Genomic DNA, 25,543 nt, shown 5'->3' on the forward strand with positions numbered 1-25,543 from the left:
AATTAGTATTTTTAGAAAACTAGAAATATTATTAAGTTTTGATTCATGAGGTTATATGTTGGTTTAGATTTATAAATATGGTTTAGATTTTACAATATAAAAGAGAATAAATATTAGTTTACGTTAACAAATGAGAATTAAAATTTAGATTTTATAAATAAAAAAGATTACACATCCAGTTTGAGTTGACAAATGAGAATTAAAGTTTATATTTTATAATAGAAAATAGATTACATATCGGTTTGAGTTGACACATGAGATTAGGGTTTAGATTTTACTGTTAAAAGAAATTACATGTCGGTTTAGATTTTTAATGATATTTTAAAATATACTCCCTCCGTTTCATAATATAAGATGTTTTAGAGAAGTTTTTTGTTTCATAATATAGGATGTTTTCAATTTTCTATGCAACTTTTAGATTAGTTTAGTATTTTATATTATGCAGTATTGTTTCTGATTAGTTGAACTTGTTAAAAGTAAAGACTTCTTATTCTGCGTGCTTTAGTTAAAACATCATATATTTTGAAACGGAGAGAGTATATTTTATATATCATATTTTAATGATATTTTAGAGATTAAACATCATATATTATGTATTGTTCGAAAGTTTTCGCTTAGGACCCTCTTTCTAAACTAGTGTCTTCCATTAGGGGTAGAAGAGAGATTTGACCGGAGTAAAGCACTCTCCATTACGACCTTTCAACCTGTTTACGCGTGTTTAATCGATTTTCACCAAGATTATCTCAAAGGAAACTAGGGTTCTTATGCTGATTTGGGTGTAGATTACTTTTCAAAGGAAATTTTAGGACGAAGGAAGTAGATTCGACGGGCTTAAGGTGTGGGCGTTGAATCGCAGGTCTAAACAGCTAAAGTTTAGTGATTGGATTTTAGATCTCAGATCTAGAAGTAATCGGGTTTGAAGTAAGTCATGTCTTCTGCTATGGATAGAGCGCTCATGGCTATGTCCTTGGAAGAAGAAGATATCCCGTTTGAGATGCCAAATTTACCAGAGTACTCGTCGTGTGAACAAAATGCTCTAAGCTTGGTTGGCAGAACTCTAAATCCAGAGTGTCAACCGATGGATCAACTGATCCGGAATATGCCTCGCAAATGGCAATAACTTGGAAGGACTAGAGGGGTTGCCCTGTCAAAGGAAAGATTCCAGTTTTTTTTTCACATCGGAGCATGATCTAGAAGAGGTGCTGGAGAAAGGTGTCCATACCTTCAATGAGTGGATGATAGTAGTCGACCGGTGGTACGAGAATCCTCCAGATAACTATCTACAGTTCACGCCCATGTGGGTTCAGATGTGGAATCTTCCAATTAACTACTATACAAGGGAGGCGCTTACAACCTTAGGAGAAATAGTTGGGCAGGTCACAGAGGTGGCTTTTGATCCTAAGAAGCCTCAGATCCAAGACTATATCAGGGTTAAGGTTTTATTTGATGTTTTGAAGCCTCTGAGAGGATCAAAGATAGTTAACTTGCCTAAAGGGGGTTCGACTTCTGTTAACTTTGAGTATGAAAGGGTGCAAAAAAGGTTTTTTGAGTGCCAACGGATGACACACGATAGAGAGTCTTGTCCTCTTATCCTCAGAAAGAAACATGATGCAGAAGATGCTAGGAAAGCAGGGATACCTGAAACACATATTTATGTATGGTTGGTTGAATGATGTATGGAATGATGACTTATGAATGAATGGATGGCAGGGTGTTTCAATTCCCCTTATGCAATTGTAGTATAAGAGGTGTCAATCCAATCTAAGTGTTTGTGAACAATCAAGATGTGCATATGAGTCTAAGTCAAGCCAGATGTAAAGGTTGTTTGTCACTAACAATCCTATGATAAAATGGAAAGTGCAGAAAGTAAAACTACAAGAACTAGGAGCTAAATGCAAATGGAACAGAATGATTATGACAAACAGAAATAGAAACTATGGAAATGCAAGTATTGAACTAATGCAAGGTAAGTAATGAACAAGATACTAAATGAATGTAACAGAAATGCAACTAGAATGAAACAGGACAAACATAAATCATAAACACAAGTTCTGGGTTGGAACTCGAGCAAGCACTCGATCGAGTGTAGATCGAGTGCAGGGTCGAGCTGGACTAATACGCAAAACAGAGCAACACAAAAAAAACAGAGCAATACCAAAACGAATCAAACAACAGGATTTAAGCTAAGAAATCAATAAACAAGAAAGGTCTTGAGGAGGGATTCATGGGTTGGACTATGATTGAGGTCATCTAACTTGGTCAACAAATCTCAAACAACTTGAGCTAATCTCTAGACATATATTTCTAAGACATGTTTAATCCACTCTCATGGCAAGAAACAATCAAACTCATGCATCTCTAGACTTGTTCTCACAAAGTAAAGAATCTACACAAGCAGGCATTAAGCAATATGTCAAAAATCAAACAATACTTCTAATTTCTTAGCAAGCCTAATGATAGTCTCTAGATCTAGCTTTATCTATGCTCCTTAGACATTGATGTGATGCTAAGAGGCTTGAAATCAGATCCTACCCTCTCAGATATAGGATCAGCATTAAGAACATCTAGCCTAGAAGAGATCTAAAACAATCAAGCTTGACCAAATCCAACAAACCTCAAACACAACCCAGCCTAACCCATCCTCAAGATCCTAAGCAACTACTCACAAGCATACATGATGAACAATAAAGTCATAAACCCAGAAAATACTGAAACTTGCATCATTAGAAAGATAAATCAAAGATCTACAATATTGAAGAAAGAACCAAACTCAAATTCTCAATATTAAGAAAGTTATGAAACCAACAATATTAAAAAATTTAGTCTTTTTCTCCTTTAAAAGAAGTACAAGATCTAAGAAAATTAAAATGCAAAAGGAATAATCCCAAAAAGGTAAAGACTAGGTTTTTGACTCTCTAAAAAGCTGGACTTTTTTTGGTGGCTGCAGGTACAAGCCCTTATATAGAAAAAATAGTGGAAACCCTAAAAACGCTAAAAGACAAAATAGCCAGGCGGCTCGACCAATTCGACCTGGTGCTCGGTCGAGTTGGCTCCTCTTGTGCTCCTCCCACTCGATCGAGTCCCTCTCAGCACACGGTCGAGTGTCTGGTCGAGTGGGCAGTCGAGTTGGACTCCGGACCTTGGTTCTTCAGCCTTAGCTCCTTTGTTTTCTCCTCATGATTGCTTCACTTCTCCTCAGCATTGCTTCCATGCTCCTTAAGCTCCAAAATCACCTGTTTATGCATGAAAAGATGCAAATGCAATGCAACTAAACTCTAATGCAAGAACAGTCCTAAAGTTATGCAATAATGGTCAAAATGGATAGCAAAAGATGCAAAAGATGTGAATATATTAAGGGAAAACAGGGTAAAATATATGAACATCAACACCGCCAAACTTAGTCTTTGCTTGCCCTCAAGCAAATAATCAAGACATAAGTAGGTAGGTGAGGGTTGAAAGTGGGATCTCAGCTCCTAAAGCTTGCAAATAGACCATCTAGAATCAATGTCCAAGTTACTAGTACTATGATGCAAGTTGAATGAGCTGTACTTAGAGATTTTAGACAAGCATATCACAACCTTTACTGATTTGAGCCTTAGATGTCCACATGCATTCAAATCAACCATTTCCTTTAACATTCATTAATCAAGAACATGAATCAATTCTATGCAATGCTTAAACTCATTTGGCTTGGTAGTAAAAGGTTTAGAGACAATGATGGTCTCTCTTTAGAGTGGGGCTTATCAATACCAAGGTTCTCTCACAAAAATAGATTGAGTTTTAGAAGAATGCTAAAGGTAAGAACACTTAGACACATACAAGAACAAAACCTTGTCTACCCAAAGGCACCCAAAGTGTTTATCCTATCAATCTAAACCCAATTGATCCTAGTGCTACCCTTTAACTTCTTCTCTTCTCTTTCACCCTTTTCTCTTTTGATTTTAAAGTTTTAGGAGAGGTTTCTTATTTGATCTTTCTAGTGGAATGAGAGATTCTTACTTATTTGCTATGGTTTTATTTTCTTCTTATTCTTAAGACATAAAAGCATTTTGCTAAACTCTTCTTTTTCTTTCTTTATTATCTTTGACTGAAACCATCTTTAAATAATATCATACTTCCTATTCTTTCACTAGACTTTGATTTTACTTAAAAATATTCCCCTCCTAAAGACTCTAACCTTTTCTTTCTCTTTTCCTCTTTTCTTTTCTTTCTTTTTCAAACAACCAAATCCCAAACCCAACAATGAAATCACCTAGTCTTATCTAGTTTGGAAAATACAAACTAGAACTACACAAGGCATTATTTTTGTCAGTTCAAACCTAACACTTTCTACCAAGCTCAATCCCAAAAAGGCCTCACACACTCAAGAATAAACATGGCTTGAAAGAAGGGTTGGTTAAGGGTATTGGAAACTGATTTTAATGATTCAATCAGCTACTTGGATCAACAAGAGTGGTAAAAAGGAGAAAGATGATCCAAATATGTATATGGTATCCATGAGTTTAAAGCAATGCACACATTGATATTTAACAGTCAATATTAAGTTCTTATAAGTAGGAAATGGTGTCAAATCACAACATGCTTCAATTTAGACCAAATGCAATGCAGGAATTCAAGGCTTGGTTCAATATTATGCTTCTAACCACTCAACTAGCATCAAAGTACTATTAACTTGGGCATTGATCCTAGTCTAGTGAATCAAGCAAACTAACAAGGCAAAGCTCATCATAGATCCCTAATGCAAATAATATACAATCCTACATGAAACATGCTAAACAAGATCCTAATATGCAATGGAAACTACATGAACACTCTTTTTTTTATAAAGATTTTTGCAAAAAATTTCAAATTTTTAGAGTTTTTCTATGTCTTAGATGCTATGCAAATACTAACATGATGATGCTAAAAATTTGAAATAAGAACACAAAACACAATATCAAATGCTATCTCAAACCCTCCCCCAAACTTAAATCACACAGTCCTCTGTGTGAAAGAAATTTGTAAGAGGATTTAAAATCAAAAACAAAACACAACATCAAATGCAATGGTATTTACAAGGGGAGGTGATAGTGGTACCTCAAGGATTGGAGAAGAAACTGTCCACATCCTCTTGCATGCTGTCAAAGGTGTAGTTGGGGTCTTGCTGATGACTTGGAGGTGGAGATTGGGGCAGCTCGACGATGGGAATCGACTGGGACTCGGTCGAGTACGTGCTCGAGTGGGGGGGGGGGGGTCGAGCTGGACCGCGAGTGTCAAAATTCTGACTTTTTGCTGGTAGAACTGTTGGTAGAGTGCTGGATCCATGAAGTAATGGGGTGGGATGGGAGGGTAACCTGGATATCCTGGATAAGAAGCTGGAGGTGGGAAGCCATAAGGTGATCTGGGCTGGAACTCGGCCGAGTGCATCTGGGGTGCTCGGTCGAGTGGGTGCTCGAGTGACCCGGTCGAGTGCCTCGAAAATTGTTGGTCTCGGCTACTTGAACTCCTCTTCTATGATTTGGCTCGTACATTGAAGCTCTAGCTGGTTCCACAGGGTTTACAACTCTTGAGAGTGCTCTAGTTGAGCTACTCCTCCTCAAAGGGCTTGAATGGCTTGGAGATGAGTTTGCACTCTTCAGCTCAGCAATCTCCTTTTTTAGGCCCTTGATGGACTTAGCCATATTGGTCACCTTCTTCTTAAGCTTATCAAACCTCTTCCCATGCCACTTGCTCCACTTTTGTAGGAGAGTCAACCTCTTGCTAGTCTCTCTCACTCCTCTACTATCCCTTGGGTTGGACTCATAATCTTCAAAGTAAAATTGCTCCTCCCCATCAGCCATTTGTACATCTCCAGCTTCATCAACTCTAGGTTGAACTATCCCATCAAACAAGAACTCATCAGCTGGCCAAAAGTCAATGTTAGCTCCTTTTTGAATGGTGGTGAGCTCTTGGTTAGGTAAGATCAACTGTTTTTTCCCAACTGTTGGAAGCTCAAAGTTGAAGATGTGATTTCCTTGATGCATTTCCTTGCCCAATATGAGAGTAGAGGTGAGGTAGCTTGAGTCAATCCATCTTGGCAAAACCTTCTCTCCTCTAAGTGGGACCTTGGCAGCCTGTAGTATTGGAGTGATGATGCCTCCAATGGCTAAGGCTCCTCTTGACCCTTTGTTTTGTAGCTTGCCTACCCAACTTCTCAAATATATCATGTGGTCAATGAGCACCATTGCAAGTTCAGTCTCCACAGTGGTCCCAAGAATGATGGTTCCATTTCTTGCCTCAAGGATGATTCCATTGAGAGCCATGTCAATTATCTTGAGCTCACCCTCATTGAGATTTCCAGTCTCCTTCATAGCAAAGAATGTATTTGCTAAGGCCTTGTGGAAGTACCTTAGGACTGGGCTTCTTATCTTTGAACTCTTGGTCTTGGAGGATGAATAGGTGATGTTGTCTCCAATGGTTTCCCAAATGGCATAGAGCTCCTCTCTTGGTATCATCAAGCTCCTATTACTACCAACTTCAAAACCAAACACATTTGCTATCTTCTTCAATGAAAGCTCATAGTTCTTTCCCTTGATTGTGAAAGCAATATGACCAGCTCCAAACTCATCATTCTTCCTTGCATATGTGTGCAGCTTGACTGTGGCTAGAAACTCACAACTTTCTTCTTTATACCCCTCCATGCAAAGCCCCATGAACTTGATTAGGTTTCTCTTCTCAAACAGATATTCCACATCTTTATCAATGGCTAGGATCTCCATGGTTTCCTTGTGTGGATACCTAGTTCCTAGGAACTCCATTCTCATGAAGGCTTCATAAAGTTGTCTCTTTGTGAATCCACAAGATTATGCTTCTCCATCATCCTCTAACTCTTCTTCTTCACTTTCTTCCTCACTTTCACTTTCAATCTCCTCTTGTTCAATCTCAACTGCTGGCCTCTTCCCCTTGGCCTTGTTTCTCCTCATGAACTCACTAAGAGTTGGCTCCCTTTCTTCTTCACTTTCAGTTCTCTCAGGATCTTCCTCAACTGACTGATTTCTTGAACACGGCATCTGACTCGATCGACCACTCGGACCACCACTCGGTCGAGTGCATGCTCGAGTAGGGCATCGAGTGGTTCTTCCAGCTTCTCTCCTTGATTGTAGGCGATCATCACAACGTTCCATGGAGCTTGCAACCGCTTGTTGAGACTTCCTAGTAATTCTTGAAGACATTTTCGAATAGAACTGAAGGGAATAGACTCAAAGCTTAAGGTTAATAGGTTAGTGACCCAAAAACTTAAAAGAGCTAAGCTTGAGCAAATGATGAACTTTGAGAGAGATTTTAAAACTTGATTTTAGTTGTTTTGAGCAAATGAGAGAGTGTGAGAGATATAGGATCGTGTGAGGCTCTATTTAAAGAAGCTAAGGGGACAAGGAGACAAGGGTGGAGCGTCCATACCATTCAAATTTGAAATAGGAATCTTTGACCTGCTTTTTGATGCCACTCGACCCTACACTCAACCAGCACGTGGTCGAGCTCCTTGACCAAAGTTTGAAATTTCCAAAATTTTCTTCTTTTTCTTCCCTCCACTCGATCATTCTAGAGAAATGAGAATCGAGTGGGCCTTACTTCTTTGCCAACTCGGTCGAGTACCTCTCATGGGCTGGTCGAGTGGGCTTGCGAATCTCCTTCCCCAAGTCCAAATCTCTCCATACTCATCTACACTTTCATTGAAAGGCCTGTCCAACACAAACATAAAAGAAAACACATCAAAACTACTAAGAAAATAAAGCATATTTACAAAGGATACCTTAGGGACTTCCTCCCTAGTGAGCTTGTTTAGAGTCACTAAGCTTGAATTTGGTTGCCTTCTTAGGCTTTGTTTAGATACCAAGGAGGTGATGAAATCCTCCCTGGTACTTCTTGATCACTGTGAGTCTGATCCTTGATCACCTCACCCTTAACACACAAACTATATTTCTTCTTGATTTTGAGCCTTGGTCTTGCTTTCCTCAAAGACCTCTTGTTTAGCTTGACTTGGAGATCTTTAACCATACCAGTCAACTCTTGAACTGACCTCCTAAGCTTTTCCATAGAATCTTCTTGAAGAGAGAGATTGTCCTTTGGAGTTGCCTCTTCACTTAAACCTTCATGACCACGTTTGTCCTTCATAGTAAAAGGTTGATCATCAATGGTAGGAAGGTTGGTTGGGTTATAGATGTTAAACTTCATAGCTATACCCTCAGAAATGTTCAAGGTCACAAGACCTTCCTTAACATCAATAACAACTCCAACTGTGGCTAAGAATGGCCTCCCAAGGATGATAGGATCTTCAGGTTCCTTTTCCATCTCCAATACCACAAAATCTGTATGAACCCTTGCTTTTCCTATCTTGACTAGAATATTCTCCAACTTGCCAACCACATCTCTGTTTGAACCATCAGCTAGGCATATATGAAGGTTGGTGGACTTGAAGTCAGTGCGCCCAAGCTTTTGTGCTATAGAATAGGGCATCACACTGATAGATGCTCCCAAGTCACATAAGCACTGGTTGTAGTGAAGATAACTAAGTGTGCAAGGCAGATAGAATGGACCTGGATCCTTAAGATTAATTGGGATGATTACTCCTCCAAGGTCTTCAAGATCCTTCTCATCTTGAGCTTGAGCCTTCTTCTTTGATAATTCAAGCAAAAAATCCTTATAGAGAGGATATGGATCATACTGTTCCAAGGCAGGTCCTCTCTCTTCTTCTTGGTAAGCAATGATGATCTCTTGTATGGCCATCACTTCTTCTTGTTTCTCAATCACAACCTCTTCTTTCAAAGCTTTCTCTTCCTCTTGTTGCAAAGCCAACATTTCTTTTTTCTCAATGATTTGCCTTAGTTCCTTAAGCTTTTGTGCCTTGAAACGCCCTGGGAATGCTAGTGGAGGCTTGTAAGCAGGAGGGATGTACTTAGCAGGCTTGACAGCTTCTGACTCTTCAGCTCGATCGACCACTCGAACACTCACTCGGTCGAGTGCTTGCTCGAGCACCTGGTCGAGTGCAATACCGGATTCAGACTACTTTGCATAGACTTCACTCTGAGCTTCAAAAAATGACCAATCCTCCCCAACTTGAACTTCACTGTCCCCAGTGACTTTTTCTTCAAAGATATGAATGGCTTTGGCAGTAAACTCCCTTGTGTTTTGAACTGCTTTTCCAGGGAGTTGGGTGGGTTTTGGAGCTGAAGTAGATGCTATATTGATCTCCATATACTTCACTCTTGAGTTCAGACCTTCAAACTTCATATTGAGATCATTATACTGTGATGTTAACCTTTGATTCAACTCAGCAAACTGTTTGGCTTCCTCAATCTTTCCATTGGTTTGCCCAATCAACAGCTGTTGTATCATTGCTCTTAGGTCTTGTTCCTGGCCTTGGTTAGTCTGAAACCCTGGTGGGGGACACAATTGGGGCTGGAACACTTGTTGGTGCTGCTTGGGTGCATAGTTGTTCTGTTGTTGAGGCTGAGGAGGTGGATAGACTTGGTCTTGAGGGTTGGCTACATTAGTGCTCCTATAAGAGAGGTTGTTCTGCTTGAATCCTCCACCTTGGTTGTAGCCTTTGTATCCTCCTCCTTGGTTCTGCATATAACACAACTCAGCAAACTCCCTATCTCCTTCTTGGACTGGAGCTTCTTCTTCACCAATGAAGTGAATGGTTTTTGACTGGCTTAGGAGAATCTTGTCAAGCTTCTCATTGACCATCTTTAAATCATGCTTGTGTTTGTCCTCTTGATCAGTGGAGGGGATCCTTATGGTTCTATCATAATCTTCATTATAATTACCATCTGACTGAGCAAGGTTCTCAACCAATTCCCATCCTTCTTCCACATTCTTGTTGAGGAAGTTGCCATTTGAAGCTGTATCAAGAAGCATTCTTATTTTGGGAAGCACTCCTCTATACAAAGTGCTTAGAAGGGACTCATTGCTGAAGCCATGGTGAGGACACTGAGTCTGGAATCCTTTAAACCTTTCCCAAGCTTCACAATAGCTCTCATTATTCCTTTGAGCAAACCCAGAAATTTCATTCCTCAACCTAGCAGTTCTTGCATTGGAGAAGAACTTGGCCAGAAAAGCTTTCTTGCATGCATCCCATGTGGTTATAGCTCCAGTAGGAAGAGTCTTCTCCCATAGATGAGCTTTGTCTCCAAGGGAAAATGGGAATAACCTTAACTTGAAGCCATCTTCACTTACTCCATTGATTTTTGTGAGTCCACATATTCTGTCAAACTCATCAAGGTGATCTAGAGGATCCTCCATTGGCAACCCATGAAATTTGTTGGCTTGTATCATGGAGATCAATCCACTCTTGATTTCATAATTATTATTGGCCACAGCAGGAGGCACAATACCAGCTCTTTGGTTGTGTGTGTTAGGTGCATCCCCAACACCAATGTGTCTAGGTCTATGATCATGGTTATCTTGCTGCTCCATGACTACTTGTTCTTCTTGTTCTTGAACTACTCTTCTTTGCTTATGTCTCAAACCGTTTTGTAGCCTATGGATGTTGTCAATAGGCCTTTGAAGACTGTCTTTGCCTTTTGACCTTGTGTGCATCAACAAACTCGAGTACAGACTCGAACAGGTACACGGTCGAGCGCAGGCTCGTGTGGGTGGTCGAGTCGACTAGGAAGTGATGGCTATTTGGATCCGGCTTCTGACTCGATCAAGTGCTCGACCACTACTCGGTCGAGTGGTGGTCGAGTGGTTGGTCGAGTGGGTACCTGAAACTCAAGACAGCCAAGCAAAGGAAGATTCGAGTTCAGTAACTTCACAAGTGTATAAACGAACTTAATCTTAGACTAATAATGATCCTAAATGTCACAAAACAAACTCAAATGGGCAACGGCGCCAAATTGAAACACATATTTTTGTATGGTTGGTTGAATGATGTATGGAATGATGACTTATGAATGAATGGATGGCAGGGTGTTTCAATTCCCCTTATGCAGTTGTAGTATAAGAGGTGTCAATCCATTCTGAGTGTTTGTGAACAATCAAGATGTGCATATGAGTCTAAGTCAAGCCAAATGTAAAGGTTGTTTGTCACTAACAATCCTATGATGAAATGGAAAGTGCAGAAAGTAAAACTACAAGAACTAGGAGCTAAATACAAATGGAACAGAATGATTATGACAAACAGAAATAGAAACTATGAAAATGCAAGTATTGAACTAATGCAAGGTAAGTAATGAACAAGATACTAAATGAATGCAACAGAAATGCAACTAGAACGAAACAGGACAAACATAAATCATAAACACAAGTTATGGGTTGGAACTCGAGCAAGCACTTGATCGAGTGTAGATCGAGTGCAGGGTCGAGCTGGACGAATACGCAAAACAGAGCAACACAAGAAAAACAGAGCAATACCAAAACGAATCAAACAACGATCAAACAACATGATTTAAGCTAAGAAATCAATAAACAAGAAAGGTCTTGAGGAGGGATTCATGGGCTGGACTATGATTGAGGTCATCTAACTTGGTCAACAAATCTCAAACAACTTGAGTTAATCTCTAGACATATATTTCTAAGACATGTTTAATCCACTCTCATGGCAAGAAACAATCAAACTCATGCATCTCTAGACTTGTTCTCACAAAGTAAAGAATCTACACAAGCATGCATTAAGCAATATGTCAAAAATCAAACAAGACTTCTAATCTCTTAGCAAGCCTAATGATAGTCTCTAGATCTAGCCTTATCTATGCTCCTTCGACAATGGTGTGATGCTAAGAGGCTTGAAATCAGATCCTACCCTCTCAGATATAGGATCATCATTAAGAACATCTAGCCTAGAAGAGATCTACAACAATCAAGCTTGACCAAATCAAACCAACCTCAAACACAACCCAGCCTAACCCATCCTTAAGATCCTAAGCAACTACTCACAAGCATACATGATGAACAATAAAGTCATAAACCCAGAAAATACTGAAACTTGCATCATTAGAAAGATAAATCAAAGATCTACAATATTGAAGAAAGAACCAAACTCAAATTCTCAATATTAAGAAAGTTATGAAACCAACAATATTGAAGAATTTAGTCTTTTTCTCCTTTAAAAGAAGTACAAGATCTAAGAAAATTAAAATGCAAAAGGAATAATCCCAAAAAGGTAAAGACTAGGTTTTTGACTCTCTAAAAAGCTGGGCTTTTTTTGGTGGCTGCAGGTACAAGCCCTTATATAGAAAAAGTAGTGGAAGCCCTAAAAACGCTAAAAGACAAAATAGCCAGGCGGCTCGACCAACTCGACATGGTGCTCGGTCGAGTTGGCTCCTCTTGTGCTCCTCCCACTCGATTGAGTCCCTCTCAGCACACGGTCGAGTGTCTGTTCGAGTGGGCAGTCGAGTTGGACTCCGGACCTTGGTTCTTCAGCCTTATCTCCTTTGTTTTCTCCTCATGATTGCTTCACTTCTCCTCAGCATTGCTTCCATGCTCCTTCAGCTCCAAAATCACCTGTTTATGCATGAAAAGATGCAAATGCAATGCAACTAAACTCTAATGCAAGAACAGTCCTAAATCTATGCAATAATGGTCAAAATGGATAGCAAAAGATGCAAAAGATGTGAATATATTAAGGGAAAACAGAGTAAAATATATGAACATCAATACCAGTTGTAAAATTGGTAAAGGCTCCGGTGCTGAAAATGACTGACCCTTTATTTGGAGTGCTGAAAGAAGATCAAGTGGGAATTGATCCTGTTTCAGGGAGACCTGGGATCTCAGCCACTGTCTTGGAAGGAATGATACAATACCTAAGAGTCTCTTCTGAAGAAGAAAAGTTGCTCCGGATTGATAAAGTGAAGACGTCAGTAAGGGAGGTGGAGAGAGATCTGTTTGCTCAGAAATCAATACTGCGATTAGAGCCCCTACCTTTCTTCCATCAGGATGTCAATAAAGGAAAAGGTAGAGTTTTCAACTATGATCTTACTGGGAATGCAGAAAAGGAAAGGATGGGAATTACTAAAATGAACGATAAGAGCCAAGCGGTAGGAGAGGATAGAATGTGGCTAGTGAAGAAGGATCAAGGGGAAACACAGGAAGTTCCTCAAACTGCCTTAGCTTTATCTCAACCTTTGCAGAATAATCCAACAGTTTATGGAGCCTACCTTAATGAAGCTGGTTCCTCTAGGATTGTAAATCATAATTCAACGGTTTATGGAAGTACCTCATTTGTGGCTGGTTCCTCCGGGATTGAGAGTGGCAAAGGGAAGAAAAAGGACAGGAAGAGACCGATGAAAAATGCCAGGAAGCCTAAAATATCTAAAACAGATTCAGAGAGGAATGAGGAGGATATGAGGGAAGGGATACAGATGGGCTTATTGGTGAAAAGAAAAGCAGATGATGAGGATACAAGCACTGTAAAACAATTAAAGCTTAATCCTCAAGAGGTGGTCCCAAAGGGGGGACTGCCTACTTTCTACTGAGCGTTTTAAGCTGGAATTGTCAAGGATTGGGACGGTCTCATGACTTGACAATTCCTCGTCTAAAGGAGATGCATAAAAAGCATTTCCCGGAGATGTTGTTCTTGATGGAAACGATGCATAAATGAGACGTGCTAGTGGATCTATAGGAGTGGATGGGGTATGATCGTGTATATACGGTGGATCCGGTAGGGAAGTGTGGAGTCTTGGCTTTGTTTTGGAAGAGCAGTGTAAAGATGGACCTTTTGTTTGTGGATAAGAATCTGTTGGATGCTCAAGTACAGTTTAGAGCTTTCAACTTTTTTGTGTCGTGTGTATATGGTGATCCCGATAGAAAGAAACGAGCTCATCTATGGGAAAGGTTATCCAAGATTGGGATCGGAAGAAGGGATAGGTGGTGTATGTTTGGGGACTTCAATGATCTGATGCATAATGGAGAAAAGAATGGAGGGCCTAGAAGAGGGGATAAAGAATTTGTACCCTTTAATGATATGCTGAGAGTGTGTGATATGACAGAGCTTCCTATTACTGGAAATCGGTTAACATGGGCAGGTAGAAAAGGAGATCATTGGGTACAATGTCGACTAGATAGGGTTTTTGGCAATAAAGAATTCTTAAAACATTTCCCAGTGGCCAATCAAGCCTTTCTAGATATGAGGGGATCAGATCACAGACCTGTTCTGTTAAAGCTCATGGCTTCTCAAGATTCTTATAGAGGACAGTTTCGATTCGACAAGAGGTTCCTTTTTAAAGAAGATGTTAAGAGAACAATTCTTGGTACATGGAATAAGAGGAGAGGTGGTCTTTGTGTTTCAGATACTGAAAGAATGCGAGACTGCAGGAAAGCGTTAAGTATCTGGAAGAAGAAAAACAATTTGAACTCGCAAGACAAGATACTTCTGCTAGAAGCTGAGCTGGGGAAAGAGCAATCAACGGTATGGCCTATAGCACAAAAGATTCATAGGCTCAAAAGGGATTTAGCAAAAGCATATCGTGAGGAGGAGGCTTATTGGAAACAAAAGAGTAGGCAGAAGTGGATGAGATGTGGAAATAGAAACACAAAAATTTTCCATGCTTCAGTTAAAGAGAATAGACAAAGGAAGAGGATTGAAAAACTGAAAGATTTGAATGGGAACTTCCAAGTGTCTGAAGCTGCAAAGGGGGAAGTGGCGATAGCTTACTTCCAGAATCTCTTTACATCGTCAAATCCTGCTAGCTTCCAACAGTGGTTTGTTGGCATGGAACCAAGGGTCTCAGACGGAATGAATGCATGCTTAATTGCAAAAGTTGAGGCGTTGTTTTCTATAAATCCGGTCAAGGCTCCCGGAGCTGATGGTATGTCTGCCCTTTTCTTCCAGCAGTATTGGCAAACGGTAGGACCGCAGGTCATTGGAGAAGTTCAGAAGTTTTTTGAAGAAGGTGTTATGCCCCCGGAGTGGAATTACAGACATCTCTGTCTGATCCCTAAGACGAATCATCCCGCAGAAATGGCTAACCTCAGGCCGATAAGCTTGTGTTCAATGCTGTATAAGATCATTGCCAAGATTATGGTGAAACGGATGCAGACATTTCTTGCAGACATAGTTTCAGAGACCCAGTCAGCATTTGTACCTGAAAGACTCATAACAGACAATATATTGGTGGCTCATGAGTTGATTCACAGTCTAAAGGTGCACCCTCAGATGTCTGGTGAATTTATGGCGGTAAAATCGTATATGTCCAAAGCGTACGATAGAGTGGAGTGGAGTTATTTAAGAAGCTTGTTGAGTGCTTTGGGATTTCATGGGTGGATTGGATTATGGTATGCGTATCCTCTGTTACGTATTCGGTTCTGATAAATGACCAGCCGTTTGGGATGATTACTCTACAGAGAGGTTTGAGACAGGGGGACCCGTTATCTCCATTCCTGTTTGTTTTGTGTACGGAAGGACTGACATATCTACTCAATAAAGCTCATAGTGAAGGGATGTTGGAAGGGATGCATTTTTCAGAGGAAGGTCCGGTTATTCATCATCTCTTCGCGGATGATAGCTTGTTTCTGTGCAAAGCGACTCAGGAGCAAAGTTGGGTGTTACAAAATATTTTGAAGGTCTATGGAGACGCCACAAGGCAGAAGATTAATCTGAATAAATCCTCCATCACTTTTGGTAGCAGAGTTCCAGAACCCATAAAAACATCTATACAAGCGACCTTAAGCATTGAGGCAGAGGGAGGAGCGGGATCGTATTTGGGGCTACCAGAATGTTTCAGTGGTTCAAAAATAGAGATGATGAGCTACCTAAAGGAGAGGCTGAAAGGCAATTTATCGAGATGGCACTCTCGGTGCTTATCTCAAGGAGGCAAGGAGGTCCTTCTAAAGTCAGTTGCCCTATCTATGCCAGTATTCGCTATGTCCTGTTTCAAACTCCCAAAAAAAACATGTGAAAATTTACATAGTGCCATGGCGGCTTTCTGGTGGAGTTCAGGAGAGCATGCAAGAAAAATCCATTGGCAGAGTTGGGAAAGATTATGTCTAAATAAAAATCATGGAGGATTGATTTAGGAATATCTAGATATTTAATCAAGCTTTGCTAGCAAAACAAGCATGGCGGTTGCTACAGGACCAAGATTGTCTTCTGTCTAAGCTAATGAAGAGCAGGTATTATGAAGAGACATCTTTCTTGGAAGCTACCATGAGCAAACGACCTTCCTTTGCTTGGAGGAGTATCTTGTCAGGAAGAGAGTTGCTCAGTAAAGGTTTGATTAAGCGGGTTGGGAATGGTGCCTCTATGTCTGTATGGACCGACCCATGGATAGAGGATAATGGACTCAGAGCTCCGTGGAGAAAGAATCGATTCTTTAATGTCTTTTTAAAGATAAGTGATATCCTGGATCCATTGACTGGCTTTTGGGATGGAGAGATACTTGAGGATCTCTTTTTCCTGAAGATATTACTAGAATAAAGGCCATCAAACCCTTAGTAGCTCAGGAAGATTTCTACATTTGGAAGCACAATAAAAGTGGAGACTTCTCAGTGAAGTCGGCGTATTGGTTGGCTTACCAGATCAAGAACAAGGAGTTAATACTAGAGGTAACAGAGCAACCCTCGACCCTGGACTTAAAAAAGCTGGTGTGGAAAATACAAACCGATCCAAAGATAAAGGTGTTCTTATGGAAAGTCCTTAGCGGTGCAATCCCAGTAGCGGAGGCACTGAATGGGAAAGGATTGAAAGTGGATGAAACGTGTCAAGTGTGTGGACAAAATGGAGAATCGATCAATCACACGCTTTTCTTATGTCCAATGGCGCGAAAAGTATGGGCTTTATCGGATTTCCCGTCTCATATTGATGGATTCCAAAATTGTTCAGTTTTCTCCAATATGTATCATTTGCTGGAAAATAAAGATAATAGAGGATGGCCTACACAACTAAGAAAAAGTTTCCCGTGGATCTTATGGAGAATATGAACCAATAGGAACTCTCTTAATTTTGAAGGGAAACTCTACAATGCAACAGAGACAGTGGAGAAGATTAGAGAGGATGTGTTGGAGTGGTTTGAGGCTCAGAGCAGGGAAGATCAAGAGGAGTCTTTAAGTAGACAAAATCGATTGGTCACTCATAGGAGTGATGAGCAAGTAGCTGACACTTGGAAAAAGCCACCTCAAAATTGGTTCAAGTGTAATATTGGTGCATCGTGGTCAAAGAGGAATCAGTTTGCAGGAGGAGCATGGGTTTTAAGAGCTGACAGAGGGTTAGTCTTGCTGCATAGTAGAAGAAATTTTGCTAATATCAGCTCTAAGGAAGATGTTATGTTACGTTGCATTTTGTGGGCTATGGAGAGTATGGCTAGTCATAAAGTTGACAATGTTATTTTTGCGTGCTCGGATAAAGTTCTTGTGAGGTGGCTGCTGGACCTCCGATATGGTTACAAGGGCTCTTCATTGAAGAAAAGGGTTTGTCTCCTGTTTGAAAAGGCAGAAGGGTAAGGGTTCTATGGTTTCAAAGGGTTGGGTGGGGTAGAGAAGTAGAGAAGGTTTTTTGTATATGTATGGGGTTTTTTGTGTTCTATGGATTCTCTCTTCCTTTAATGTTAGTAACCAATTTTTTGTGAAAAACCCACACAATGTTTGATGTGGGAGCTTTTCTTGTATAGATCAATAGGAATGGTACGGATGGATACTCTTCAGCATATGTAAACCCTTGGTTTCACAGTTGAAGTAATATTATTTATATATATATATATATATATTAAAGATATTTTAGAATATATATTTTATTTAATTAATTTAATATGACCTGTAGATTGACTTACGTATGAGAGGTGAATGCCCAATCGTCCAAAAATCAGTAAAACAAGTGAAAAAGTCCACAAAAGAAAGCCTCTGACGGAGAAGGAGGTCTTCAGGTGTTTCCAAGAGACAAATACGACGACGTTTAAGATGAAGAAACAACATTTCTTAAAGTTCCGGGGGTGTGACAAGCTTGCTTCCTTCCTTCATCATCCCAAATCGATCTCTCTCTCTCTCCTCGAAACTCTCGGAAAACCCTAAAAATCAGAAGTTGAGATCGATGGCCTCCTTCGCTCGCCGAGCCATGAGCTTAGCTCAGATCCAATCTTCCCGTGTTCACGCTTCTATTGGTCAGCGTCGTGGTCTCGCCGGCGCCGCTGGTAACTCCCCTTCTCTTTTTCGACATTTGCATTTGAATCTACGATTGTTCCGGTATCAATTTTGGGGGACGCATAGCTAATTTCGCACATTGTATGTCTAATTCGCAAATGTTACAGCTTTGCCAAGGTTTTTGTAATCTCTTGTTTGTTATCATCCTTCCTCCTAGGTTCTAAGTTGAATCACTGTATAGTATATATTATGTTTAAAAATAAGAATGTGGTTTTGAGCAATTTTTTGGTGGCAGATCACCATGGATCTACCAAGGTTGACTTCTGGAAACAGCCCACGAACCCAGGAAACTGGAAAGAGGAGCATGTATGTGTATCATCATCATCTTGTTTTTGTTATATGAAGCTGCCTGTGATCTTTTGGTGATATTGATCCCTTCTTCCCTGACCAATGTGTGCAGTTTGTGCTTATTTCTCTTTCTGGCTGGGGCTTGCTCTTCTACAGTGGATACAAGCTCGCCACCGGGGGTAACAAAGAGGTACTTGCTTTTGCTCTTGCTCTTCTTCCGTTGCAATGCGGCTTCATGTTCCTTCCTTCCCTAAAAACTTGTTTTTTTTCCTTTTTCCTTTTCCTTTTTTAATCTTTGCAGAAGCCTGTGGAGAGTACACAATGAGTTTCGCTGTCACAAGGAACCTCTTTTATGTCTCATTCTCATGCACTTTGTTTTCCCTTTCAGCATACAATTGTGAGACTGGTCTTGTGTTTTCATTTCAAAATAATGTGCATCTCATGATGTCTGCAATGAATTATGATTCTTTATAGTTTTGTGTTTCATAATATCCTATGTTTGAAACAGTCAGGATTTAAGCAAAACCATTGTCTCACTTTATGTACCTTGATATATGCTTTACATTCTATTTGTGTGTCCTTCGGATGCCAATTTTTTGTTGGAGGTGATTCTGCCCATTTGAAAGTACATGTTGACTGATCTCTGGCCTTATGTGTATCTTTGGTGAGGTTAGAAAGTTGAAATTAGATGAGCTGCATGTTCTCGTAGTGCGAGCTAAATTAGCTTTTCAAGCCCGACTTGTTTGTGTTTCCTACTTTGTTTTCCCAGTCACATAACAGGTGCAACAAGCTAATGATTAAAGAAAATACAGAGCATCCACCATACAATACAAGTGTTTTGCAGAAGAATTTAAGTTAGAAGTCAAATGAGTTGGGTGTGTTGGTGGTGAAGTCGAGGCAAGTCTGGCAGTTACAATCAGAGAAACGACAGAGCTTGCAGCAAGAAGTGCAGCCTTTGCAGGATGGAGAGCGAGTGCATCCTCTGTATACTTTCCTGCTTCCTCTTTCTTCCCCCTCCTCGCATGTTATCTTGTCATATGGATAATCACAACACTTCCAATTGGGCTCTGCCATTGCATCATGGTGCACCCGACATTCCCCTCTGCTCCGCAACCTGAACCTTCTTTCCTTCCCGCATCTGCTGCACCCAACAAACTCATCCCGATGAATGATTTTTGATCCGTTGGATTTCTTTAATGATTGGTTATAGTATCTGAGTAACACTGTCTTTGAAAGCGGAACCTTGTCTCCCTCGATGCACACCCACACATTGTTCCTCCAGTTTCTAGAAGCCTCTCTCTCAGAATGCTTTTGGAAGGCAGCAGGCGTTAACTTGTCTACCATCATAGAATCGAAGATGTCAAGATCACTCTAAAAGAAAGTTTAAAATGGAGATACATGAACATGTAAGATTTTAAAAGACTGCACGAAGCATATTGCATCTAGCAAATAACAGCAGCCCTGGTTCACTGAGGCAGAGACAACTGCATTGCATTTTCTGACACTATCATGATCTCCGTAAACGCTATACAAAAGAAAGTTGCATAGATAATGTCACGCGATGAAACATGCACAAATACAATACGAAAACCCATTTAGATAAAAACACAAGAAAAATATCTATGCGAGAGAGAAGAGAGACCTTCGGGGCAAGCGGGAGTGCATTGGCAGGTGATTTGAAGTTCTCCATCTGAGAAAACCCTAAGCCTCGCAATTGCGTCTCCGTAACGGTGGCTGGTGCAGCCACACATCACCTCGACGTAATCGTCTCCCACATGGACTTGACTTATTTCTTGCAGCTCCTCTTTGCTGAACAACTCCTTCGACCCACATTCTCTCTCCATCACCGATCGGGACTAGTAAAGAACGAAGAAGGGATTCCTCCTAGTTAGTATCGTAATATCAAGGATCTTAGTTACATATATTATATGTCTATAATCTATAGGATTAGATTAGAGCCCTAAACACCAAGGGGCAAAAAGGTAATTTAATATGAGTGAAAGGAGAAAAAAGCCCTAGCATCAGTAGCAAGGATCTGATAATTATATCAAAATCTCAAAGGCTAAAATGCTTTTGGAGTAAGAGAGACTTTGGTGTCCTTCTAGGTTTTTTAAGGATTTGAAAGACAGAAAGAAACTCTCTATACTATACAGACAGAGAGATGATGGATGCGAATTAGGTGGGTGGCCAAAGAAAAACACCAAGTCGTGGGGCATGGCCGCATGGGAATTGTGAATCTTTTTTCTAAAAAAATATATATATTTATCAACTTATTTTTTAATAACATATGTATACGTTAAGTAAATAAAAATATATATCACTTATTTTTTAATAACATATGCATACGTTACGTAACGTACATACATAGATGATAGGTTGATGTGTACTTGTAATTGTGGTGATTGTCCATATTTGATGTTTGGTTGGTTGATAGATATATAGAAGAGAAGAGATTAAGTAGGCTGGTTCTATATATGCCCATAGAAATTAAATTACCGCTTCTCTCATTTTCTTTCTGACTTTAGAGCTCCGAATAATTAAGGTTTCTTGGGTTTACCATTTATGTACAGGAGAAATGTTTTTCTTTGAGTTAGGTATATGACAGTCACATCTCTGACCTTACTCTCCACTGCGGCTCAACCCCTAGCTATGTGCCCATGCATATGTACATTATACACATATATACCAGTACTAGACTACTAGTACACACCTAAACTTTAATTGTCTCTTTCAATGTGTGTAGGCATGTCATAAGTTACATGTATTAATGTATAACGTATACAACAACATTATCTCCTCCATCTTATTGCAAACCCCAAAAAAGTAACCAAGACGATAGAACTCAAGTCAATAATGTGCTGCACCAAACTCCACCTCATCCACGTTGTGTTTCAGGACTTTGACCCTCAAATTTTACCTACGACCAAATTAATATTAAAGCAGTTGTCTTTTCCATTTTAACAAATCATTTCATATATATAAATTTCAAGGACATAGATGTTAATTACTACTACACGGAACATGGTCACAATGCTACCAATAACATTAATTACACATTAGTTGATATGACTTGCATAAATTCCCTCCTTTTTTTTTTTTTAACAGCACATCAGTTCCCATTTAGATATGCAAAATAAGGCAAAAATGCTAATGCAAAAGACAAGGCTACACAAAAGAATTCTCTCACAGTTGTCGCTGAGAGAAAAACACCAATGATGAGATTTTATGTTTTGGCCTCAACGAACGTATCATCTGTTGATCATTTCACCTTTTTAGTTCATCTTTTGCTAATTTCAATATATACTCATGGCAATATATAGCATATCTAAACACAAAATGAAGACAAATGATCGATGTCCGTAATAATTCGTTCCACAAATGACAACATCATAATGTTTTTTTTGTTTACTTTGAAAGTTTTGAATTGTTGAGCAAGTCAATATATCGTTGAGCAATCTGGTCGGGTGTATAGTCCGTATAATACCCTTTTCCCACAAGCAGACCTTCCTCTCTGCCAAGCCTCTCAATCAGTCCCTGTACTTCATCTCCTCCCACTTGACTTGGATTCAACAAGTTACAGGCGACCTCTATAACTCCTTCCCCATGCACAAGCGCCATTGTCTGCACTGAAGCCAAGCCCCCTCCTCTCTCGCTCGTCTTCCTTGATATTCTCCTCACTGCCTTGAGATTGTTTGACATGACTGGTACGTTATAGTTACTCACCCACCCGCACGCCCCAACCGCTACAACCCCTTTGGCTTTGCTCACCTCTTGTGGCCCTGCGTCTGGCTTCACTGGCACCATCTCCAGCTCCAACCCACCTGCCCATTCATGTCCCTCCCTGTTTGCCTTGAAGTATCCCAGCTTCCTTCTGATCGAATCCAGCGTGCACTGCTCCTTATCTGCTGCTCCATATAGATATGTAGGAACTGCACCAGGGAGGGTCGGGTATCTCATTCCACATACCAATATAGAGAATGCTACAAAGACTTTCATGTTCTATGGCCTAGAAGATGGTGAAGCCATAAACAAGACAGGACATAACTCTGGCTATCACAAAGTACACATCAACTACAGCCGACAAAACTACAAACAATGCTCTGCTAAGGCCTAAGAACAACAGAGTATTACTACAAAGACTTCCACGTTCTATGGCCTAGAGTTGATGAGATAACAAAGACAGGACACCACTCTGCCTATCACAAACATCAACTACAACATACAAACAATGATCTGCTAAGAGCAGAGTGTTGCTACAAAGACTTCCACGTTCTATGGCCTATAGAGATAATAAAGGCAGGACATCACTCTGCCTATCTCAAACATTAACTACAGCATACAAACAACGCTCTGCTTAGAGCAGAGTGTTAATACAAAGACTTCCATGTTCTATGGCCTAATAAAGACGATGAGATAATAAAGACAGAACAACACTCAGCCTATCACAAACATCAACTACAGCATACAAACAATGCTCTGCTAAGAGCAGAGTATTATTACTTCAAAGACTTCCATGTTCTATGGCCTAATAAAGATGATAAGATAATGAAAGACAGGACATCACACAACCTATCACCAAGTATACATCAACTGCAGCATACAAACAATGTTCTGTTCTTAGCTTAATAAGTGTCTTTTAAAATGGAGGAATTCACAGGTTAGTTGCTAGTGAGGTGTTCTATTAAGTTACTAACCTCGAAGAGTGGAGCCGATGTCCATTGCTAGGGAATTGGCAACGGAAGAAACTTGTTCAATAGAGGTTTGAGACAAGGGGTGAAAGCATATGTGGTCGACCACTCCAAGGCGGGGATGGGATCCAGAGTGCAACTCAAGATTGATGGTGTCGAGAGCAGTCTTAACCATTGCAAACGCTGCACTCTTCAGGGATGAAGATGACCCAGTAGCAAGCGAGGATACAACAGTATAACCGACCCTGCCATAAGCCGCATCTTCAAACTTGTTGACGATTGCAGCTGGTGGAAAAGGCTTTACAGCTCTCTCAATGGCTTCGAGGGCCGTCTTGTTCCGCGCTTCAGATATGTATACCTTGCAGCAACCAAGCATCTCTCTCAACATCTCCTCGGACCACCCCCTATAGATATATTTTACAGATGTGAGAACGTTTGTTCGTTGTAAGGCCAAAAAAAAAAACAAATAAAAGAAGCTCTGACAGTATCCATCCACCACAATTAGATATGTGGTCAGAAGTCACATGTCGCAGAAAAAAGGAAAAGCCAATAAAAAAAAACAAAAAAAAACAGAGATTGACGTCGACACACACGCCTCTTGAAAGCCATACATACAAATACAATAATAATACAAGAGAGTGCTCGTATGGAGGAGGGATGTCCTAGAAGTCGAGATTGGAGGAAGGATTTGGGTATCCTTTGAACTCCAACTGTTTCTTGGAAACGCCGAGAGATGCGCAAATGATGTTGAATTTGACTCGGAGATGATCCTTGATCCGGTCTTTGGCTTCGTCCTCGGGATCCAAAAGAGGGAACTTAACGAGCAAGACATGGAAATCATTGAGATGCTTGTGGAGCTGAGGGGAGAAGCGAGTGGGATAAACACGGAGAGCTGAATTCCAAAGAAAAGAGCAGCCTTTGTAGAACCCGATGAGCTCGCCTGTCTCGAACCCGAGTTTCAAACCCAGATGACGAGCGTCTTCCCGACCCGACACAAGACCCTTTCCGTAACCCTCGTCGAAGCCTTGTTGAATGTGCGTCTCCTCTAAACGCACGATACAATCGAGGAAATCTTCCTTCAGACCGGAACTCATAGAAACGATTGAACACCCAAACCACACCACACCACACCAAATAGGAGATGATGATCGAATTGCAGCTGCGGCAGATTCAATCCAATGGAGAGAGAGACGTAAAAAATGTTTTTCTTTTTATTATATTCAATTTTAGGGTATTTTTGCTTTTTGGACCATGATGAATACTTGGGCCTTCTTGGGTCATCAAGTTAGCGCCCGATATAGCTTGGTTTCTTTTCTTTTTTTTGTCAAGCTTGGTTTCGTCTTTAGCTTCTTTTTTTTTCTTTTCTCTTTTTTTTTTTTTTTTAGTTCGTGTGATATTTACATACCTAATAAAGATTATTTCCACAATCATTGGAATATAACAAACAGAAACTAATAACCTTTAGACAATATAGCCAATGGAAACTAATTAATAAACAACCGAAATCAAATATACATTTCCTATTCTTATTATACATTAACTCGATATAGTATAGAAAATGTAAATTAATTACATATAGAACAACTTAGTGAAATATTGGTTGTCTTAATCATAAACCTTTTGCATTAATTCAAAATTGCCATATATATATTTTTAGATTTTTTGCTTGCTCACCAATATTTTATCGATCTCGTATCACATCTAATTTTACCATCTTCAAAGAACTATATAAATAACGTCTCAATAGCAATACAAAAATGCATCAATTCATACACAACTTCTAAACTCCAAATACTAAACCCTAACCCTCCAAAACTATATCCTAAATATAAAATGATAACCCAAACCTAAAAAAAAATTCTAAAAATGAATTTAACACATTAAAATTATCTAAAAGAGGGTAAAAATGAAAATGTTAAAAAATAGGGTATTTTTGAAAAGCGGTATCCCAAAAAGGGTATTTTTAACAATTTTTAACAAATTCTCTTAATTTTAATAAAATTACTTCTGATTATTCGGTTCAAATATTTCAGATTTTTGGATTTAGAGATATGGAACCCGTTCGGATTTAGATATCGAGTTCAGATCAGGTATTTCGGGTTTGGATTCAAATTATTTAAAATTCTCAAAACTTAAAGTCTTGGTATTCAAATTTGTCTAAAATACTAAAAAAATATCCAAAATATCCTAAATTCCAAATATTTTGGACACTTACAAATATAAATATTACTTATGTATTATTACTATATTGCAGATATATTCGGGTTCGAATTTTTGGATAGTAAGATATAAAATCTGTTCAGGTATTTATAAATTTTGTATTCGGGTTCAGATATGATCGTTGGATTCGGATAATTTGCCGAGACCTACTTCTGAATAAATATTTTATTTTATAATACGTAAATAAACATTTTCAACTCATTATTGGAATACTAAATTAGTAAATTTATGTACTTATATGTAGAAACTGAGTTTCACAC

General features: G+C 39.6%; 3 protein-coding genes, 1 non-coding gene and 1 pseudogene across 5 annotated transcripts; 3 read left to right on the forward strand and 2 right to left on the reverse strand.

Moving 5' to 3' along the window:
* The first annotated feature begins 928 nt into the window (after nt 1-928).
* On the forward strand, nt 929-13,433 carry LOC147950403 (uncharacterized; annotated as a pseudogene).
* Nucleotides 9,932-10,038, forward strand: LOC147950404 (small nucleolar RNA R71). Its single transcript, XR_015565360.1, has one exon. It is a non-coding gene; the product is annotated as a small nucleolar RNA R71 (small nucleolar RNA).
* Nucleotides 13,434-17,815: 4,382 nt separating the features above from the next.
* Nucleotides 17,816-18,911, forward strand: LOC147950405 (uncharacterized). The gene is made up of 4 exons (XM_087463069.1): nt 17,816-18,077; nt 18,323-18,393; nt 18,488-18,565; nt 18,677-18,911. Exons 1-4 carry the CDS (start codon nt 17,978-17,980, stop codon nt 18,698-18,700), a joined length of 273 nt encoding a protein of 90 aa, XP_087319195.1. The 5' UTR covers nt 17,816-17,977; the 3' UTR covers nt 18,701-18,911.
* A 129-nt stretch (nt 18,912-19,040) lies between these two features.
* Nucleotides 19,041-20,775, reverse strand: LOC104766744 (protein ULTRAPETALA 2). Its single transcript, XM_010490686.3, has 2 exons — nt 20,018-20,775; nt 19,041-19,712 (listed from the first exon to the last, which is right to left on the reverse strand). Exons 1-2 carry the CDS (start codon nt 20,217-20,219, stop codon nt 19,231-19,233), a joined length of 684 nt encoding a protein of 227 aa, XP_010488988.1. The 5' UTR covers nt 20,220-20,775; the 3' UTR covers nt 19,041-19,230.
* Nucleotides 20,776-21,657: 882 nt separating this feature from the next.
* On the reverse strand, nt 21,658-24,562 carry LOC147950406 (formiminotransferase cyclodeaminase-like protein). 2 transcript variants are annotated; one of them, XM_087463063.1, is made up of 3 exons: nt 23,675-24,562; nt 23,070-23,467; nt 21,658-22,304 (listed from the first exon to the last, which is right to left on the reverse strand). In XM_087463063.1, exons 1-3 carry the CDS (start codon nt 23,902-23,904, stop codon nt 21,781-21,783), a joined length of 1,152 nt encoding a protein of 383 aa, XP_087319189.1. In that variant the 5' UTR covers nt 23,905-24,562; the 3' UTR covers nt 21,658-21,780. The 2 variants fall into 2 exon arrangements, with proteins under 2 accessions (XP_087319189.1, XP_087319192.1); XM_087463066.1 differs by having other exon boundaries at nt 23,679-24,378.
* Between the last annotated feature and the right edge of the window lie 981 nt (nt 24,563-25,543).

The sequence above is a fragment of the Camelina sativa genome, chromosome 1 (assembly GCF_030686135.1).
Source record: "Camelina sativa cultivar CO46 ecotype springtype chromosome 1, ASM3068613v1".
In the NCBI taxonomy this organism is placed as follows: Eukaryota; Viridiplantae; Streptophyta; class Magnoliopsida; order Brassicales; family Brassicaceae; genus Camelina; species Camelina sativa.